This window comes from Delphinapterus leucas, chromosome 20 (genome assembly GCF_059928025.1).
Source record: "Delphinapterus leucas isolate spDelLeu-1000000601 "Yukka" chromosome 20, BTC_Dleu_Yukka2, whole genome shotgun sequence".
Taxonomy (NCBI): Eukaryota; Metazoa; Chordata; class Mammalia; order Artiodactyla; family Monodontidae; genus Delphinapterus; species Delphinapterus leucas.
Window position 1 is genome coordinate 42,375,194 of NC_143148.1, and position 17,490 is coordinate 42,392,683.

At 55.8% G+C, this 17,490-nt stretch overlaps 2 protein-coding genes across 11 annotated transcripts; both read left to right on the forward strand.

The window, feature by feature from the left end:
• The first annotated feature begins 699 nt into the window (after positions 1-699).
• On the forward strand, positions 700-11,914 carry EDC4 (enhancer of mRNA decapping 4). 9 transcript variants are annotated; one of them, XM_022583424.3, is made up of 29 exons: positions 702-948; positions 3,276-3,432; positions 3,833-3,944; positions 4,246-4,345; positions 4,614-4,803; positions 4,910-5,057; positions 5,147-5,251; positions 5,586-5,695; positions 5,778-5,861; positions 5,954-6,049; positions 6,143-6,245; positions 6,366-6,546; positions 6,641-6,713; positions 6,809-6,900; positions 6,964-7,163; positions 7,253-7,356; positions 7,446-7,602; positions 7,941-8,374; positions 8,459-8,563; positions 8,648-8,800; positions 8,886-8,922; positions 9,056-9,233; positions 9,336-9,491; positions 9,597-9,712; positions 9,798-9,963; positions 10,050-10,236; positions 10,329-10,548; positions 10,941-11,104; positions 11,338-11,909. In XM_022583424.3, the coding sequence occupies exons 1-29, from the start codon at positions 864-866 to the stop codon at positions 11,528-11,530; spliced, it is 4,206 nt and encodes a 1,401-aa protein (XP_022439132.2). In that variant the 5' UTR covers positions 702-863; the 3' UTR covers positions 11,531-11,909. The 9 variants fall into 9 exon arrangements, with proteins under 9 accessions (XP_089759337.1, XP_089759335.1, XP_022439132.2 ...); XM_022583425.3 differs by having other exon boundaries at positions 7,449-7,602; positions 11,338-11,908; XM_022583426.3 differs by having other exon boundaries at positions 703-948; positions 6,976-7,163; positions 11,338-11,907.
• Positions 11,915-12,192: 278 nt separating this feature from the next.
• Positions 12,193-16,939, forward strand: NRN1L (neuritin 1 like). 2 transcript variants are annotated; one of them, XM_022583429.3, is made up of 3 exons: positions 12,193-12,340; positions 13,097-13,229; positions 13,347-16,939. In XM_022583429.3, exons 1-3 carry the CDS (start codon positions 12,265-12,267, stop codon positions 13,642-13,644), a joined length of 507 nt encoding a protein of 168 aa, XP_022439137.2. In that variant the 5' UTR covers positions 12,193-12,264; the 3' UTR covers positions 13,645-16,939. The 2 variants fall into 2 exon arrangements, with proteins under 2 accessions (XP_022439137.2, XP_022439136.1); XM_022583428.2 differs by lacking the exon at positions 12,193-12,340 and adding an exon at positions 12,384-12,903.
• The last annotated feature ends 551 nt before the right edge of the window (positions 16,940-17,490 follow it).

Sequence of the window (17,490 nt, forward strand, 5' to 3'; positions counted from 1 at the left end):
CAATGGGGCTGATTTCTTGGCTGCTGTGTATTTGGGGGGTGGAGGTTGGGGAGAGAGGTAGAAACCTGCTGCCTCTTAAACCACCCTGTATAAAATCTGCAATACAGCTTTTCCATGTATCTGTGCCTGAAATGTCTGCAATAAAGAGGTGTTTGTAAACTATGGTTCCTTTCTTTTTGCCTGAGGGTGCCAGGTCATGCAGGGGGATGCTGGGAGACGTTAGGGAACAATGGGATGTTTGTGGTGGGACCATCTCCTCTGCCCTTGCAATTCCTGGGTCCGTGACTTCACGGGTCCCCTCAGGTCTTGGGTTACACTGACCCACTTCCCAAAGGGGAAACCGAGGCTCCTACCAATTTAGCTTGCTCCTGGGGCATCTGAGGGATTCAGCTTGGGCAACCAAATTGACCCGGTCCTAGGCCCACCATGAGCCCATGCTTTGGGAGTGGACATGGACCGGGCGGGATATCCTGAGGCAAGTAGGGCGCTTTGGGCGGTCCAGTAGGTGGACATTTGCTCTGCCTCAGCCTCAAGGAACTCCCCAGACCCTACTAGCGCAGGGGCAGGACCGCGGTAGGGGCGGGCTCCGGGAGGGGCGAAGCGTCCGACCCCCAGCCCGGAACCTTTCTTCTCCGCTCTGCTCAGGTTCCGGGAGCCGAGTCTGGGGCGGGCCGGAAGTGGAGGCGGTTGGTGGGGTTGGCGGGGCTCAGGGACGCGGCGCGGGTGGCGGTTTTCTAGCTTTGGGTGGACAGAGTGTAGTGACTGGTCCCACTGTCTGGTCCTGGCGGGGTAGTGCTCAGCTGGACGGTGCGCGGCGGCGGCGAACGAACGCGGCGCGGACCCGGGCGCCCGCGGCTGGGCCCATGGCCTCCTCCTGCGCGAGCATCGACATCGAGGACGCCACGCAGCACCTGCGGGACATCCTCAAGCTGGACCGGCCCGCGGGGGGTGAGCCGGAACGGTGGGGGGTGGGTCCTTGGTGAGCGGGCAGAAGGGCGGTGCGGGCCTCGGCCACCCTCATGGCCCTCGGGTCACTCAGGACCGGCTCTGCATCCTCCCGGCTGGTGAGGGCAGACGAGGGTTGGAGCGGCAAATCCCTGAGCGTGCTTGCTGAAGGGCGCAGACCCCTGGGTGCGATCCTGCCCCATCCCGGAGCCGGGCCGTTCTGCCTCGTCCTTCAGCGTCTCGGCTGAAGGTGAGGCACCTTCTCTGAATTCGCAGAGCCCACCAGGTGTCCTGGCCGCAACGTCTCTAGTGTTCCTGGGACTGGCCCGGGTTCCCTACCCTTTTGGCATAGTTCAGAGGCCTCGTCTGGGCTCTGTATGCGGAGCTCTGGATCTAGACCTAGGCGCTGTAATGAAGAGCCGCTGATCTCCTATGCAACTTGCCCTTCCTTCTGGAATACAGACTCTAGGCATGCGATTCTGAAACTGATTTTCAGGACGACGGTGACCACCCCCAATTCCGTGTCCTCTTTGGGTTTAAGGCAAATCACAGACTGCACAGTCCTGATTGGATCTACAAACATCTTGCAAGCCCTAGTTTACGTCCATTCGTTTAAACTTTTCTTGGGTCTGCAGTGGTACCTCAGCTGCTCCTGCCCTCAGTGAGCTCCTAGGACACAGAGCTAACAAGGTGTAATATAATGCTCTTCTCATTGAAAGAGAGAAGTGTTTGGCACTGTGATGGGGATAGGGTGGGTGGGGTGGGGGCTGGAGAATGCCTGAGAACAGATCTGAGAGAAGAGCAATGTTTAGGCTAGGTCTTATAATATGGAGACGGGCTTGGATGTCAGGAAAGACATTCTGCAAAGAGGAAATAGCATATGTGAAAGTACCAAAGTTTCATGGCAGGTTCAGGGACCTGTGAAATGTTGTAGTGGTTGAGAGACTGGCTGGTAATGGAGGTGTGGATGTGCAGTGGCCAGAGCTGAGAATTGGTGTTTCCTCAGACCCTGTTCTGAAACCTGCTGGAAAGCCCAAACTGGCTCCCTTTGGAAGCAGGCACTGGTGCTCACTCCTGGGTTTAGCTAACCTCTAATCTCTGAGAAAATCTGTCTGCTGCCTGGAACCACCAAGCCCTTTTCCCCAGGCCTGGAGTGTGTGCTCCTTGGACTCATGGGCTTGGCTTGGCCCTCTCATGCTTATTAGCTGCTAGCAAACTAGTCTTCACAAAGGTTTGGTAGAGCCTGGCATGGGTAATGTGTAGCTTGTTTGTTTGTCCTCATGGTAGCCTGCCTGGAAAGGAGAGTGGTCAGCTTACCCCTGAGCAGCTAAGGTGGCTCTGAGGCAAGTGAGGTGGTCCTCTTAACTCTTTGCTTACTGACTGGTACTTGATTCCCCTGTTTGCCAAGTAGCCCTTGCTTGTCTCCTCTCACTGGAGGACCATGTGAGACCCCAGGCAGTTTTGTGACTAGAAACTTGTCATATTCCTTGAATATGAGGCCCTACTCTCCTTGCTACCTGGGAGTTTTGGAGTAGTGTCTGAACCTATGAGGGTGCTTGAAACACAGCCAATGTAAACAACTGAAAGGCTGTCTTTCCTGATTACACACCCTACCCCATAATTTCTCTACTCTTTGTCCAACTCCTTCATGTCCATTCCTCCAGGGTGGCTTCTTCTGAGCCATTTCCGTGTCAGGCAGTCTCCTTCCTTTCTTACTTCCACATCTTATCATGTTTTTCCATGCCTTAGAAGCCCACCGATGTAGGCCCTGGTATCTCTCACCTGGATTCTCAACTATCCTGCATGCTACTTTAGAGCAGTCAGTCCTCTGGCCATAGCAGATCATGTCACTTTCCTATTTAAAACTTTTGTGGCTCTCATTACCACAGGGAAAATCTAAGCACCCTAGCCTCATACCTGAGACCTCTGCAGCCTTGTTTTCCCTCCATCCTTCCCGTGTTTGTGTGTTCTAGCCACGCTGGCTCTGATGGTACCTCCTCTGTAAAGTCTGTCCTGACCCTTCCCATGCCCTCCTTCAAGTACACAGAGTCCCTCTGTACCGACCGAGGCCTGAGTATTAATTGGACTCAGAGCATTCTTATACCCTTCCCCCAGGTAGAAGAGCTTCATGCTCATCCTTGGTCCTAGCATGCATTAGGTTCACCATCAGTGTTTATGGAATAAAGGTTGAACAAAGGGCCCTCCTCCCCACTGACAAGCCTTGTTGAGTGTTCCTAGAGCACCTCATGGTTCTTGAGTGAAGCTCTGCAGGAGGAGAGGCCAGTGGGCAGGTGGAATAACTTCATCAGAGTGGCCCTTTCTGTCTCTAGGTCCCAGTGCAGAGAGCCAGCGACCATCTAATGCCTACAATGGAGATCTCAATGGGCTCCTGGTCCCAGACCCCCTCTGCTCGGGTGATGGTACTTCAACAAACAAGCCTGGTCTCCGAGCCATGCCTCCTATTAACCTGCAGGAAAAGCAGGTCATGTGAGTGTCTGGGAGTGGTGGTGATGGGGTCTTTGAGGCATTTGTGAACTAAAGGCATAAGGGGAGGGGAGAGGGTCCAGCAGCCTCTGATGCTTCCCCACTAGATGACCTGGGGTGGAACACTTAACCACACTGAGTTTGCACTAGGATGAGGGGCAACGACAAGCTCAAGGGCTTGGCCTGGATCTGAAGTTTGGGCACCTGGTTTAGCATGGAAGTAGGGCCATTCCCAAGGAGGGAGGTGAGCAAGGGAAGCTGTAGGTTTGGGGACCAGTGAACCAGGCAGAGTTGGGCATCTGGGACTTTACACTTTCACCAGAGTGTCTGTATCTTCTCCCCCCAACCCTGCCCATCGAGACTTTGGGTGGACAAGAGTCACGCTATGCACCCCTCCCCCCAGCTGCCTCTTAGGAGACGACAGTTCCACCTGCATCGGGATTTTGGCCAAGGAGGTGGAGATTGTGGCCAGCAGTGACTCTAGCATCTCGAGCAAGGCACGGGGGAGCAACAAGGTGGGCACCAGGATGTCATGGCATGTATAGTGGATGGGGCACACTTAGGCTGTCCCTCCCCCATTCCATGCTGCCAGTACCTATGGGGACTATCCTGACAGACAGGTAGTGTATCCCAGTCTCAGGAAGCCAGGGTTGGCTGCCAAGTCTCTGTGGGAATCTGGCCCCAAGAGTTGTGAATGGGTGGCTGGGCCTGCGCATATGGCCTCTACTGTCCCCAGGCATGCTGGGGGCTACCTCAGCTCCAGGAAAGCTGCCCCAGCCCTCGACTTCTGTGACCTTCCTCACTCTTGATTCTCAGGTGAAAATCCAGCCCGTCGCCAAGTATGACTGGGAGCAGAAATACTACTATGGCAACCTAATTGCTGTGTCCAACTCTTTCTTGGCCTATGCTATTCGGGGTGAGTAGGCACAGTACGGAGGAGGGAGGTGTTCTGCTAGTAGCCCCAGAGATGCAGCTCTACTGTCCAGTCACTCAGCCCACTCAGACCGTAGAGGTATAATGGAAGGCTTGTCTGTGCTGGCCCCAGCTCTGCCAGGCCTTCTGGAGCCGAGTGAGAAAACAGAGATTGAGACTGGTAGTGGCAGAGAGGCAGGCAAGGGCAGGGCTTCTCTGCTGCTGCCTGGGCCTAGATACTTATTCATGGCCTACCGCTCTCCTGATTCTAGCTGCCAACAACGGCTCAGCGATGGTACGGGTGATCAGTGTCAGCACTTCAGAGAGGACCCTGCTCAAAGGCTTCACAGGCAGTGTGGCTGATCTGGCCTTTGCACACCTCAATTCCCCACAGCTGGCCTGCCTGGATGAGGCAGGCAACCTGTTTGTGTGGCGCTTGGCCCTGGTTAATGGCAAAATTCAGTATCCTTTCCCAGGGTGGGATGGGGGACTGAAGAAAAGTGGGCGGAGCTGGGTCTGCCAGACATACCTCATTATCCACCTGCCTAGCCCTTAACACCCTGCTCAGAGAAGAGATCTTGGTCCATATCCGACAGCCAGAGGGCACTCCACTGAATCACTTCCGCAGGATCATCTGGTGCCCCTTCATCCCCGAAGAGAGTGAGGACTGCTGTGAGGAGGGCAGCCCAACGGTGGCCCTGTTGCATGAGGACCGGGTGAGGGGGCTGGGCCTGGGGGGAAAGGAGGGGACCAAGTAGCAATGGTGTGGTCATGGGCTGAACGCTCACCTCCCTGTACCTGCTAGGCTGAGGTGTGGGACCTGGACATGCTCCGCTCCAACCACAGCACCTGGCCCGTGGATGTCAGCCAGATCAAGCAGGGCTTCATCGTGGTAAAAGGCCACAGCACAGTAAGCCTGCAACTGACTGCCTTTGCTGCCCTCCTCTCCCCACCCCTTTATGTCCCTCATCTATTCCCTGTTCCCACAGCTGCCCACATAGCTTTCTAGCACTCTGCCATGGGAATTCGGAGCACAGAGGGACCCGACTCCTGTGGCGCTCACACCTAACCGTGCACCCTATGGAGCTGGTTTTCTCTACAGCACCCCGCCCCCATTCATTGTCTTTCATACAAACACGCAGATCCGCTTTGGGTCAGCCTAGCTCACTGCCATCCTCACCTGAGGAGGACTTGCTCCCACCTCTAGTCAGGTGGCAAAGCAAGGCTTTTTGGGTTCTTCCCAGTGCCTAAGTGAAGGGGCCCTCTCACCTGATGGGACTGTCCTGGCTACCGCAAGTCATGATGGCTTCGTCAAGTTCTGGCAGATTTACATTGAGGGGCAGGATGAGCCAAGGTAAGGCGGAGCCTGAGGGCCTGGGCTCTCCCAGGTAGGAGATCAGATCACCCACTCAGGCCACTCATATACCTGCCTGCAGGTGTTTGCACGAGTGGAAGCCTCACGATGGGAGGCCCCTTTCCTGCCTCCTGTTCTGTGACAACCACAAGAAACAGGATCCTGAGTGAGTGAGTGGGCAGGCAGGAGGGTGGTGGGCTGGACTTTGGGCTCCCAGCAGGGGCCCAGCCAGCCACTCAGTGCCTTGTTGCTTTGCAGGGTCCCCTTCTGGAGGTTCCTTATTACTGGTGCTGACCAGAATCGGGAGCTGAAGATGTGGTGCACGGTGTCCTGGACCTGCCTGCAGACCATTCGGTAAGCAGGGGCTGTGGGGCTGGGCAGGGGCAGGGTTGGGTTCCTTCCACCCTCTCAGTCTCATTCATCCTGCCTCGTGGCCACCCCCTCCAGCTTCTCCCCAGATATCTTCAGCTCAGTGAGTGTGCCCCCCAGCCTCAAGGTTTGCCTGGACCTCTCAGCAGAATACCTGATTCTCAGCGATGTACAACGGAAGGTGGGCAGCAGTGGGGACACTCTGGGCAGAGCTGATATCATCAGGGAGGACAAGGGTGTGTGTGGCACATCCACATCTTCCCAGCCCCTGAGCTCAGCTGTGAACTCGCAACCTGTGCAGGTCCTCTATGTGATGGAACTGCTGCAGAACCAGGAGGAGGGCCGTGCCTGCTTCAGCTCCATCTCTGAGTTCCTGCTCACCCACCCTGTGCTGAGCTTCGGTATCCAGGTTGTGAGTCGCTGCCGGCTGCGGCACACTGAGGTGCTGCCAGCCGAGGAGGAGAATGACAGCCTAGGGGCTGGTGAGCCGCTCAGGGTCAGGGATGTGTGCTGGGATGTAGGGGAGTGCTGAGGCTCAGAGGGCCAGGGGCTTAGTCGTCCACATTGTCCTTGCAGATGGGACCCACGGAGCTGGTGCCATGGAGTCTGCAGCTGGTGTGCTCATCAAGCTCTTTTGTGTGCACACTAAGTGAGTGTGCTGGGGAGGCCTGCCTGTGCCCTGTCTGTGCCCCTCCCTACCCTGCTGACTCTGACTCTCATATTCTCCCCCTGCTCTCCCTGCAGGGCATTGCAAGATGTACAGATCCGCTTCCAGCCACAGCTGAACCCTGACGTGGTGGTCCCGCTCCCTACACACCCTGCCCATGAGGACTTTGGTGAGTTGGGGGTGACAGGAAAGCAGGCTCTGACTGGAGTCTGAGATCTGACTCAAGTGGCAGCTTTTCCCACAGCATTTGGAGAGTCTCGACCAGAACTGGCTTCTGAGGGCCTGGGATCGGCCACTCACGGTTCCCAGTCTGACCTCCGACGCATCGTGGAGCTGCCTGCACCTGCCGACTTCCTCAGTCTGAGCAGTGAGACCAAGCCCAAGCTGATGACACCTGACGCCTTCATGACACCTAGCACCTCCCTGCAGCAGGTATGCTGCGGGAGGAGTGTGGGGCACAGGGAGGGAGGCCCTGGGAGTGCCCCCCACAGCCACAGCCCTCGTTCTCCACATCTCCCCAGATCGCTGCATCTCCCAGTAGCAGCAGCAGCAGCAGCAGCAGTTCCTCTCTTACGGCGGTGTCTGCCATGAGCAGTACTTCGGCCGTGGACCCCTCCTTGCCCAGGTGAAATGAGGGTCAGAGTTAGGGCATGTCAGGGGCTGGTGCCAGGTGATGCCAGGCTCTGGCTGCTTACACTTCATCCTTCCTGCCAGCAGGCCACCTGAGGAGCTGACCTTGAACCCCAAGCTACAGCTGGATGGCGGTCTGACAATGAGCAGCAGCAGCAGCCTGCAGGCAAGCCCACGTAGCCTCCTGCCTGGCCTGCTCCCAAGTCCGGCCGACAAATTGCCTCCCAAAGGGCCTGGGCAGGTGCGTATGTGGGTGTGTGTGAAGTGCAGTATAGCAGGTATATGGGAGTGGGAAGGCTGGCGGCAGTCTCCTCCCACAGCACCTTGTCTTCTGGTCCTGCTCTTCCTCAGGTGGTCCATGTTTCCCCTGAGGGTATCTCAGCCCCCGGTGTCCCTGGAGGGCAGATCCTCAGCCTTTCCATCCCCACCTCCTCTCCTCCTGGGCTGCGGCCATTTTTGACCTTCCTCCCCCTTCCCTGTTGTCCCATCTCTCATCACTACACACGCCAGTGCTTCGTCTCTGTACTCCTTTTACTCCTACTTCCCACCACCTAAGTTCCCACCTTTGGCCTACCTCAGGTGCCTACTGCTGCCTCTACACTATCCCTGGAGCTGCAGGAAGTGGAGCCCCTGGGGCTACCCCAGGCGTCCCCCAGCCGCACCCGCTCCCCCGATGTTATCTCCTCGGCTTCCACTGCCCTGTCCCAGGATATCCCTGAGATCGCATCTGAGGCGCTGTCTCGTGGCTTTGGCTCCTCCGCTCCGGAGGGCCTGGAGCCAGACAGTATGGCCTCAGCTGCTTCAGCACTACACCTGCTGTCTCCACGGCCCCGGCCGGGACCCGAGCTTGGCCCCCAGCTTAGCCTGGATGGAGGCCCTGGGGATGGGGATCGGCATAGTACCCCTTCCCTCCTGGAGGCAGCCTTGACCCAGGAGGCCACGGCCCCTGACAGTCAGGTCTGGCCTACGGCACCAGACATTACTCGTGAGACCTGCAGCAGCCTGGCAGAGAGGTGAGGAGCTTAGGAGTGGGAAATGTGCTGATGGTAGGGGCTTCAGATAGAATCATCCACTGCTGAGTTGGCCTGTCCCCCCAGCCCCCGGAATGGCCTCCAGGAAAAGCACAAGAGCCTGGCCTTTCACCGACCACCTTATCACCTGCTACAGCAACACGACAGTCAGGATGCCAGTGCCGAGCAAAGGTAGGCACCACCCCGCACCGTTCCTCTCACAGGGAGGGCCAACAAGTGGGTAGGTGCCTATTTCTCTCCCTGCCCTTCCCACAGCGACCATGATGATGAGGTGGCCAGCCTGGCCTCTGCTGCAGGGGGTTTTGGCACCAAAGTTCCCACTCCACGTCTTCCTGCCAAGGACTGGAAGACCAAAGGATCCCCTCGGGCCTCACCCAAGCTCAAGCGAAAGGGCAAAAAGGATGACGGGTAGGACGGGTCCTGGGGCCAGGGAGAGGGGTGGTCTTCAGGCTGCCTGCTTGACATGGCCTGAGGTGCTTCTCCTCTATGGCAGGGATTCGTCCGTGGGATCCCGGCTCACAGAGCACCAGGTGAGCGAGCAAACACCCTTTCTGCTTCTGGGACTCCTGCCTGTGGGGGTGGGGTAGGGTCCAAGCCTTCCCCTGGTCTGGTGTGTGGGGATGGGCGGGGCGGGCTTCATGTGGCTGTTGGTGTTTCTGGCAGGTGGCAGAGGCCCCTGAGGACTGGCCAGCACTAATTTGGCAACAGCAGAGAGAGCTGGCACAGCTTCGGCACAGCCAAGAAGAGCTGCTACAGCGTCTGTGCACCCAACTTGAAGGCCTGCAGAGCACCGTCACGGGCCACGTAGAACGTGCCCTAGAGTCACGGCACGAGCAGGAGCGTATCCTTGTGGGCAGTGGCACAGCATGGGGCGGCAGCAGCATTCTTGGCCCAGGAAGGGATATGGGACCTGCTGCAGCCCTGTTCCTTAGCTACAATGCAGAGCGGCGACTGGAGCGGGCACTGGCCGAGGGACAGCAGCGTGGTGGGCAGCTGCAGGAGCAGCTGACGCAACAGCTGTCCCAAGCGCTATCTTCAGCTGTGGCTGGGCGGCTGGAGCGCAGCATACGGGATGAGATCAAGAAGACGGTTCCTCCGTGTGAGTTTTGCATGGAGACTTCTGGGTGGGCCAGATGGGAGTGGGGCCCCCTACCTGTCAAGCTTCTTCTCATGGCTCTACTTTTCCCTCCTCACCCTGTCCCAGGTGTGTCTAGGAGTCTGGAGCCCGTGGCAGGCCAACTGAGCAACTCAGTGGCCACCAAACTCACAGCCGTGGAGGGTAGCATGAAAGAGAATATCTCCAAGCTGCTGAAGTCCAAGGTGCTATGGGGCCCAAGGTGAGGGAGGTTGGTGGTTGGTGGGCTTGGGCTCAGCTTTCAACTCAGGCCCCTTCGTCCACCCCCAGAACTTAACAGATGCCATTGCCCGAGCAGCCGCAGACACGTTACAGGGGCCAATGCAGGCCGCCTACCGTGAAGCCTTCCAGAGCGTGGTACTGCCTGCCTTTGAGAAGAGCTGCCAGGCCATGTTCCAGCAGATCAATGATAGCTTCCGACTGGGCACGCAGGAATGTGAGTAGGGTCATATGCCCCAAGAAGGGAAGGGCTCTCGTCTTCTCCCTACCATCCCTCTCATGGCCCCCATGGTCACTTCTCAGACTTGCAGCAGCTGGAGAGCCACATGAAGAGCCGAAAGGCACGAGAACAGGAGGCGCGGGAGCCCGTGCTGGCCCAGCTGCGGGGCCTGGTCAGCACACTGCAGGGAGCCACGGAGCAGATGGCGGCTACCGTGTCCAGCAGCGTTCGGGCTGAGGTGCAGCACCAGCTGCACGTGGCTGTGGGCAGGTGTGTGGGCAGGGCACTGAGCAAGGTGGTGGGTTTGGAAAGGGCCAGACTCAACTGCCTGTCAGCCTCATCTCCCTCACTTGCCTTTGCAGCCTGCAAGAGGCAATTTTAGCACAGGTGCAGCGCATTGTTAAGGGTGAGGTGAGTGTGGCACTCAAGGAGCAGCAGGCTGCCGTCACCTCTAGCATCATGCAGGCCATGCGCTCAGCCGCTGGCACACCTGTCCCTGCCACCCACCTCGACTGCCAAGCCCAGCAAGCCCATATCCTGCAGCTGCTGCAGCAGGGCCACCTCAATCAGGCCTTCCAGCAGGTAAGCCGGGCACTAAGCCCAGATAGAGTCAGGAGTCTCCTGACAAGGCTCACACATCATACATTCCACTCTACCCATCATGCTTTGGGTGGTCTGGCCTCAGCAGACTCTTTTTGGTTCTCTTTGGCCTCCAGGGCATTTCCCTTGCTTTTCCCTCTGTCTGGACCCTGGATCCCTTTCTTCCTACCTCAGTCTACCTTGTTTCAGAACCACCCTTCTCAGGAAAACTTTCCTGATTCCCTAGAGTAACAACACAGCCCTACAGTGCTCTCTCTGGGCCCCAAAGCATCCCCCTCAGGATGCCCTACTCTGGTCATCCTCTCCCAGGCCACATAGCCAGACAAGCAGGCATTCTGTCCTGACATTAGCTATAAACTCTGTTCTCTACTCAGGCCCTGACAGCTGCCGACCTGAACCTGGTGCTGTACGTGTGTGAAACTGTAGACCCAGGCCAGGTTTTTGGGCAGCCACCTTGCCCCCTCTCCCAGCCTGTACTCCTTTCACTCATCCAGCAGCTGGCCTCTGACCTTGGCACTCGAACTGACCTCAAGCTCAGGTGAGTGGGCATAGTCAGGGACTAGGGCTGTGGTGAAGGGCAGGGAGCAGTTCAAAGCAGCGACTCCCACTCCTGCCTGACTCCCCTCCTTAATTTTCTCCACCAATCCCCTCTGTCCCCACCCATCTCAGGCTTTGAGGCCTCCATTATCAGCCTCTGGGCCTCATTGCCACCAGGGGGCACTCCTCTCTGCTGGAGGTCACCTGTAGCCTGTCCTTTTCCTAAACCCCCAGCTACCTGGAAGAGGCTGTGATGCACCTGGACCACAGTGACCCCATCACTCGGGACCACATGGGCTCCGTCATGGCCCAGGTGCGCCAGAAGCTCTTCCAGTTCCTGCAGGCGGAGCCACACAACTCACTTGGCAAAGCGGCCCGGCGTCTCAGCCTCATGCTGCACGGCCTTATGACCCCCAGCCTCCCTTAGCTCAGCCTGCCTTGCCCAGGATGGGGTGGCACTGAAGGTCAGCAGACAGGCCCAGACCAAAGCAGGGTCATGTCTGCCCTTTACCTGCTCAGGCTCCCACCTCTGGCGTGTTTGATGGGGATAGCACTGGCTATGGTCTATAGGTTGTGGTAGCCAGCAGGTTTAGGCTGGGCCCAGGGTGGGTATTGTGCCTTCTTGGGTTCTGCCATGCCTGGAGCATGACCCCTGAGATTATGACACCACTTTAGTTGAATTTTCCATGTTCCTTTTTACCACCAGTTTGGTTCTTTTTGTTTTTGAAAAACATTGAGAAATTCAATTAAATGCTTTTGGAATAAAATGGAGTATGTGTATGCTTTTCGTATGTCTTTGGCATGACTTTGATAACTGCCCTTTGTTACCTGCCCCCTCTCCTGGAGCTCTGTCTAGGCCAACCCACCCCAGGGCCCTGGACACCCACCCTCATCTGCCCAACTGCCTTCCCAGATCTCCGCTCTCCATCTCTGAGGCAAGGCAAGGGCCCTGGGATCAGCTCAGCACCACCCCGAGCTCCTGGGTTCTTCTCTCTGGAGTCCCTCCCTTCTTTGCCTATCTGAACTGGGGGGCGGGGCTGCTGGCTGGTTTGAGCTCCACCCTCACCCCCCATCCAATCACAATTCCTCCTTCTCGGGGCTGGGCTGAAGGGCTGCACTCCAAGCTGCCAGCTCTGGCACTAGGCTCCCAGCCCAGGGAAGATGTGCTGCCGCTTCTGTCACCGCTGGCAACCGCCCTGTGCACTGGGGCTGTTGCTGCTGCTGCTGCCGCCCCTTGGTGAGTGCCGGCGTGCTGGACCCAGCCCAGTCCACACACCCCCTCCCCAGGCTGGGTGTAGGTTGTGTGGGAGCTGAGGCACAGCCCTCCTGAGCGCTGAGAGTCAGGGTGGAGAGGAGGTGAGAGGGCTCCAGGGAGGGATTGTGTGCCAGTGGCTTCAGGATGTAAAGTGAGGGTGGGAACTGAACCCTAGTTTCGGAGGGAAGAACCCCCAAATTCCACAATCCCCATCCTGATAAGGGGAGACTTGACCTCTTGCGGGACTCCCAGACCAACTGTGGGATCTCTGAGGTCCTCTCTTAGGGTCGAACCTGGATCCCAACCCCCTCTATTCTCCCCTACCCGTCAGAAAACACCTGTCTCTGGGGAGGGGATGGAAAGGCCAAACAAAGATTGTCTAGGCTGCAGAGAAACTGGAAGTTGCCAGGGGACCTGCCTCCTTTCACCATGTCCGTACTCTCATTTGGACCATTCTCACCTGACCTGGGACCCAGAAGCTCGGAAGAAGAGCCAACTCCTGGGACGAGGCTTCTTCTTCCCCCATCCCCACCTATCCTGTCCAGGTCTGCCTAGAAGGGGGCAGAGGCAGGTGGTCCCCAGATGTGCCCCTTAGTTCCCTGGGGCACCCCTTTCACGCTGAGTCACATCCCCAGAACGCTCCCTGGTAAACAAGCCCCTGGGGTTTGGCGGCGAGGGGCAGGGATGGTGAGGGCACGCCACCTCATCCTATCAACTATTCTCCACCCCCACCCCCAGTCCTTGTATCTCCCCTGGCAGCAACCACAGCGGTCCCAGGCCGCTGTGACACCATATACCAGGGCTTTGCCGAGTGTCTCATCCGCTTGGGGGACGGCATGGGCCGCGGAGGTGAGCTGGAGAGCGTCTGCAGGTACGGGCAGGCGTGAGGGCAGCAGCCCAACCCCACACCCTTGGGGTCTGAACCTCCTCCCTCCCATTCCAAAGCCCCCTGCCCCACCTGATTACCCTGACTCCAAACCCTTGACAGGTCTTGGAATGATTTCCACACCTGTGCCTCGCGAGTCCTGTTGGGCTGCCCTGAGGAGGCCGCCGCCGTGTGGGAGTCACTACAGCAAGAAGCTCGCCGGGCCCCACACCCAGATAATTTGCACACTCTGTGCGGCACCCCTGTACGCCTTCAGGAGCGCCTTCAGGAGCGCGGGGCGGGCCCAGAGACCAACCAGCAGACGCTGCGGGCGACAGCGCCAGCACCCACTCGGGTCCCCGAGCCCCCTCTGCTGGCGGCTGCTTTGGCACTCGCCTGCCTCCTGGGTCCTCTGGCCTAGCCGGTCTGGCCGGGTAGCAGCGTGTCCCCCCCGCCCCCCCCGCCCACCCCCCCGCCCCGTCTCGAAAGCGCTCGGCTTTCATTAAAGGTATTTATATTTGTACCAAGCTCCTTCCTTTCTTTCCACTGCGGCCCACCTGGCTGGGGTGGAGGCCTCAAGAAGCTGATCCCCAGGACGAGATGGGCGGGCTGAAGACCACCATAGGGGACTCAGTCTTTCTCTTCACAAACACTCATTTCCCAGGGGCAGTGCAGAGCTTTCCATTGCCAGCAGGTTCCAAGACTTCTGGTGGTGACCCAAGATGTGTGGGAATGCACATATTTCTCTGTTCTCCCGGGCTGGCATTCCTAGCCCTACCTGCCCCTCCTGTCCTGGCCCCTAGGGGCCATGTGAGGTGATAGAGTGTCCACAACCCCACCCTCAGCCAGTCTACCCCCCTCCCCAGGTTCTTTCCAGTTTCCAGGCTCCTGTCCATCTCACCTCCTCCTCCCTCTGCTGAACTACCACCTTAGCCTTCAAGACACAGTTCAGATTAAGTACCCTTTCCTCTCCTTCTCTGGGGTCCTGATTCATCTGAGGGGAGCCTGTTCCAGAAGATGGGGAGCCCCCATTGGAGTCTACATTCAAGTACCTGAGGTGACCTGGAGCTTCAGAAATTGGGGTCACGATGAGGGTTCCTCTGGCCTTATGCTCTCCACAAGCTCGTTCTTTGAGAAGAGGTGTGCAGTGTGAGGTCAGAACAATCCCAGAAGGCTTTCTGGAAGCACAGAGGAGCCCCAGTTCATCATGGTGGAGAAGAGCAAGAATCAGAACAGGCAGAATCCTGAGGGAAGGAGGAGGCCTCAGAGAGGGTGAGACCCTCTATTGATCAGTCATCTACTGTCCCTGCCAGGATCCTCTTCCAAGCCATCACCCCACGACTTGTGTGGGCACTGCCATGGCCTCCTCACTGGCTTCTACTCTCACTCCCTCCACTTTATTCTCCATTTTCTAAATTGAAAAACTAATCCTGATATTAAACTCCTTTTCATTGTCTATAAGGCCCTATGTAAGCCAGCTATGTTTATATATAGGACATTTTATTCAGTCTACTCCTTCAACTCCCCCTCTGTAGTAGCACAGAGGAGTGATCTACCTACTCAGTCCTTGGGTTAAGGGGGGTTTCAGAGAAGGACCATGATAGAGGGTGATAGGAGGTAAGGATACAAGACTTACAAATGGTGGAGGAGAACTGGGGCTGAGTTGGAGAGGACTTTACAAGGGGGGCCCAGGCAATCAGCTGGGAGGGGAGGAGGGGTGGGAGTCCAGAACTTGGCAGGCCAGGTTTGCACTAAAGCCCATGCTGGGAGGTTGTTGGCCCTAGGACAGATTCAGGCCTGATAGGACCCTTGACTAGGCTCCAGGGTGACAGGTGCCTCCAGAGACCTCCACCCTACTTTATCATGTAGGAGCCCTACCTCAGCAACGCTTCCCAAACACCCTCCCATTCCAGTTAGCTAAGATGCCTCAGTTAACTCACTCTCTGCCCTGTCTTTTCTCCTGTACTTCATTCACCTGTATTTTTATCCCCACTTCTCTCTCTCTCAGCCATTCCTTACCCATCTCACATCACCTGAAGGAGAAGTTTCAGGAAAAAAACCCTCCCAGATCCACCCCCTTTGACCACCAGTATCTTCCAGAAGGAAAGGCCAGCCTTTTATTCTTTGTACATCTATTCTCTGTGCTCAGAATAACCTTCCTCATTTCCTCCTGGTGAACTCCTACTTCTTGTTCAGTATCACCTACCGCCTCCCTAACCCTGACTCCAAGCTGAATCAGAAGCCTCCTTCAGGTCCACACAGCTCCTGGGCTTTCTTCTGTCTCTGTACGGATAACACTGGTTCACTGGCTTCTTACTGTCTGGGTCTAGGTCAGAATTCCCCACTCTGGATTCCCCAAGTGTCCTCTTTGTGTCTCTAGCACCCAGCCTAAGGCTGGGTATAAAGAGTGTACTTGTGGGAGTGCGTGGAATGAAAAACAGAATTGCTAAATCCTGCACAGGAAGTGTTACAGTCAGCAAAAGCTTGGACTGAGAATGACTTCAGTATGGAGGATGTGTCTTCTTGGGGCAGCCCTCTTAACCTGAGCATACTATTTGGAGGGATGGTGCTGGGGCTCCAAACCCCAAAAGTCTTTCTAGAGCCACTCTTACTCTTGGTGGGTGGCCAGGAGCAGGGGCTCGATTGTGTTGGCCAGCCATCAAAGGGATTACCATCCTCCTGCTGTGACCTACTTTCCCCTGGTTTTTGCCCCCTAAGTCCCTGCTCTTCCCTGGAATTGAGTGACCTGGAGTGTGTGCAGGGGGGTGGGGTTGGGGACAGAATCTGCTCTCTGGCCAGGGGCTTAAGAGCTTTGTGTGTTTTATCCCAGAGCTGCAGGAAAGGGGTGGGCTGAGAGCCAAGTGGGCTGGGCCCTAGACACAGCTGCCCAGGCCAGAGCATCATGATAATGGTGCTTCTCATGTTTGCAGCTCTGCAGACATGGAACAGCTTATTGTTCAAGGGAGAATCTGGGGGTTGGATATCCTGAGCCCAGTCCCCTCTGCATCAATATACCTCTTCATCTCAGGGCCCCCGTGTTCTTCACCAGAGCCCAGGCCAGCACCTTCCATAGCAAGGGCTCAATAAATATTTATTGAATTAATTTGCTGAATGTCTGTAAAATAGAGGTGTTGTGTGGATTTCTAAGCCCCACCAACCCTGGAATTCTGTATTATTTTCAACCCTCACAATAATTGTGAGGTCAAGACTATGATCCCCATTATACAGATAAGAAACATGAAGCTTAAGGAGGGGAAGATGTCTTGCTTAAGTTCAGTTCACACAACTGTGGAAGTGTCAGAGCTGGGATATGATCCCAAGTTTGCTTGGCCCCTAAGTTCATTCCCTTAAGCATCACACTAGACATATGGAAATAATTTTTTAAGTTTTCTTTTTTATTTTTATTTATTTTATTTTTGGCTGAGTGGCCTGTGGGATTTTAGCTCCCTGACCAGGGATTGAACCCACACCCCCTTGCAGTGGAAGCATGAAGTCTTAACCACTGGACCACCAGAGAAGTCCCTAAAGTTTTCTTTTTTAATAAAATCTTTTATGAAGCCCTACTACATAAAACAGACTGTGATATTTTATTGGTGTTAATATATGTTTAGGTTTAAAGTATAACATTAGCTTATACAGTTAAAGACAATTCCATGTATGAAGTAAGGGCTCAATAAAGATTTTAAGAAATGAACAGACTGCAATGAGGAAGATGTATGGAGATTACAATCCCATCATCACTCAAAAGTAGTTGTGGCCGGGGGCAGGGGGGGTTAAGGTGATGGACTAGAAATCCATTGGGGTTTCCCTGCGCAGGTTCAAATCCTGCCAAACTATGCCATCTCTCCCTTATGGTGATCCCTATTGAGTCACAGCCAGTTGGGGAAGAATGCTGTTGCCTTAAAGAAAGAAACTGGGTTGTTCTCCAGCCCTGCTCTTCATGGTTGCTCAGTGAAAGACTCCACCAAGCACGTGGATTGCGCCCCAATAGTAAATATAAGGTAAGTAATAAAAATATTATTAAAGAAGGAAAAAAAATCCCCTTATTACTTGAGACATTTATTTCCCCCCCCATCTCCACCCCGAATCTGGGTTGATTGTAAAGTTAAGTGAGATAATTCTGACCCTATAGAGGAACTGTTAATGGTAACAATTTTTCTTTAATCTACTTGTTTTGCAGCCTCAGGATATACTAAATTTAGTAACAATAAAAACAAAAATAATTAAACTTACTCTGAAGTTGGCCCCAAACTAATCTCATCTATTC

What these genes read in the sequence shown, in the direction of transcription:
- EDC4 (XM_089903209.1), top strand. Translation starts at nt 864, where the DNA reads ATGGCCTCCTCCTGCGCGAGCATCGACATCGAGGACGCCACGCAGCAC. An exon ending in CTGCAGGAAAAGCAGGTCAT is followed by an intron (nt 3,433 to 3,832) that starts GTGAGTGTCTGG and finishes CCCTCCCCCCAG; the next exon opens with CTGCCTCTTAGGAGACGACA. An exon ending in CCCTGTTGCATGAGGACCGG is followed by an intron (nt 5,058 to 5,146) that starts GTGAGGGGGCTG and finishes TGTACCTGCTAG; the next exon opens with GCTGAGGTGTGGGACCTGGA.
- NRN1L (XM_022583428.2), top strand. Translation starts at nt 12,714, where the DNA reads ATGGAAAGGCCAAACAAAGATTGTCTAGGCTGCAGAGAAACTGGAAGT. An exon ending in TCCCCACCTATCCTGTCCAG is followed by an intron (nt 12,904 to 13,096) that starts GTCTGCCTAGAA and finishes CCCCACCCCCAG; the next exon opens with TCCTTGTATCTCCCCTGGCA. An exon ending in GAGCTGGAGAGCGTCTGCAG is followed by an intron (nt 13,230 to 13,346) that starts GTACGGGCAGGC and finishes AACCCTTGACAG; the next exon opens with GTCTTGGAATGATTTCCACA.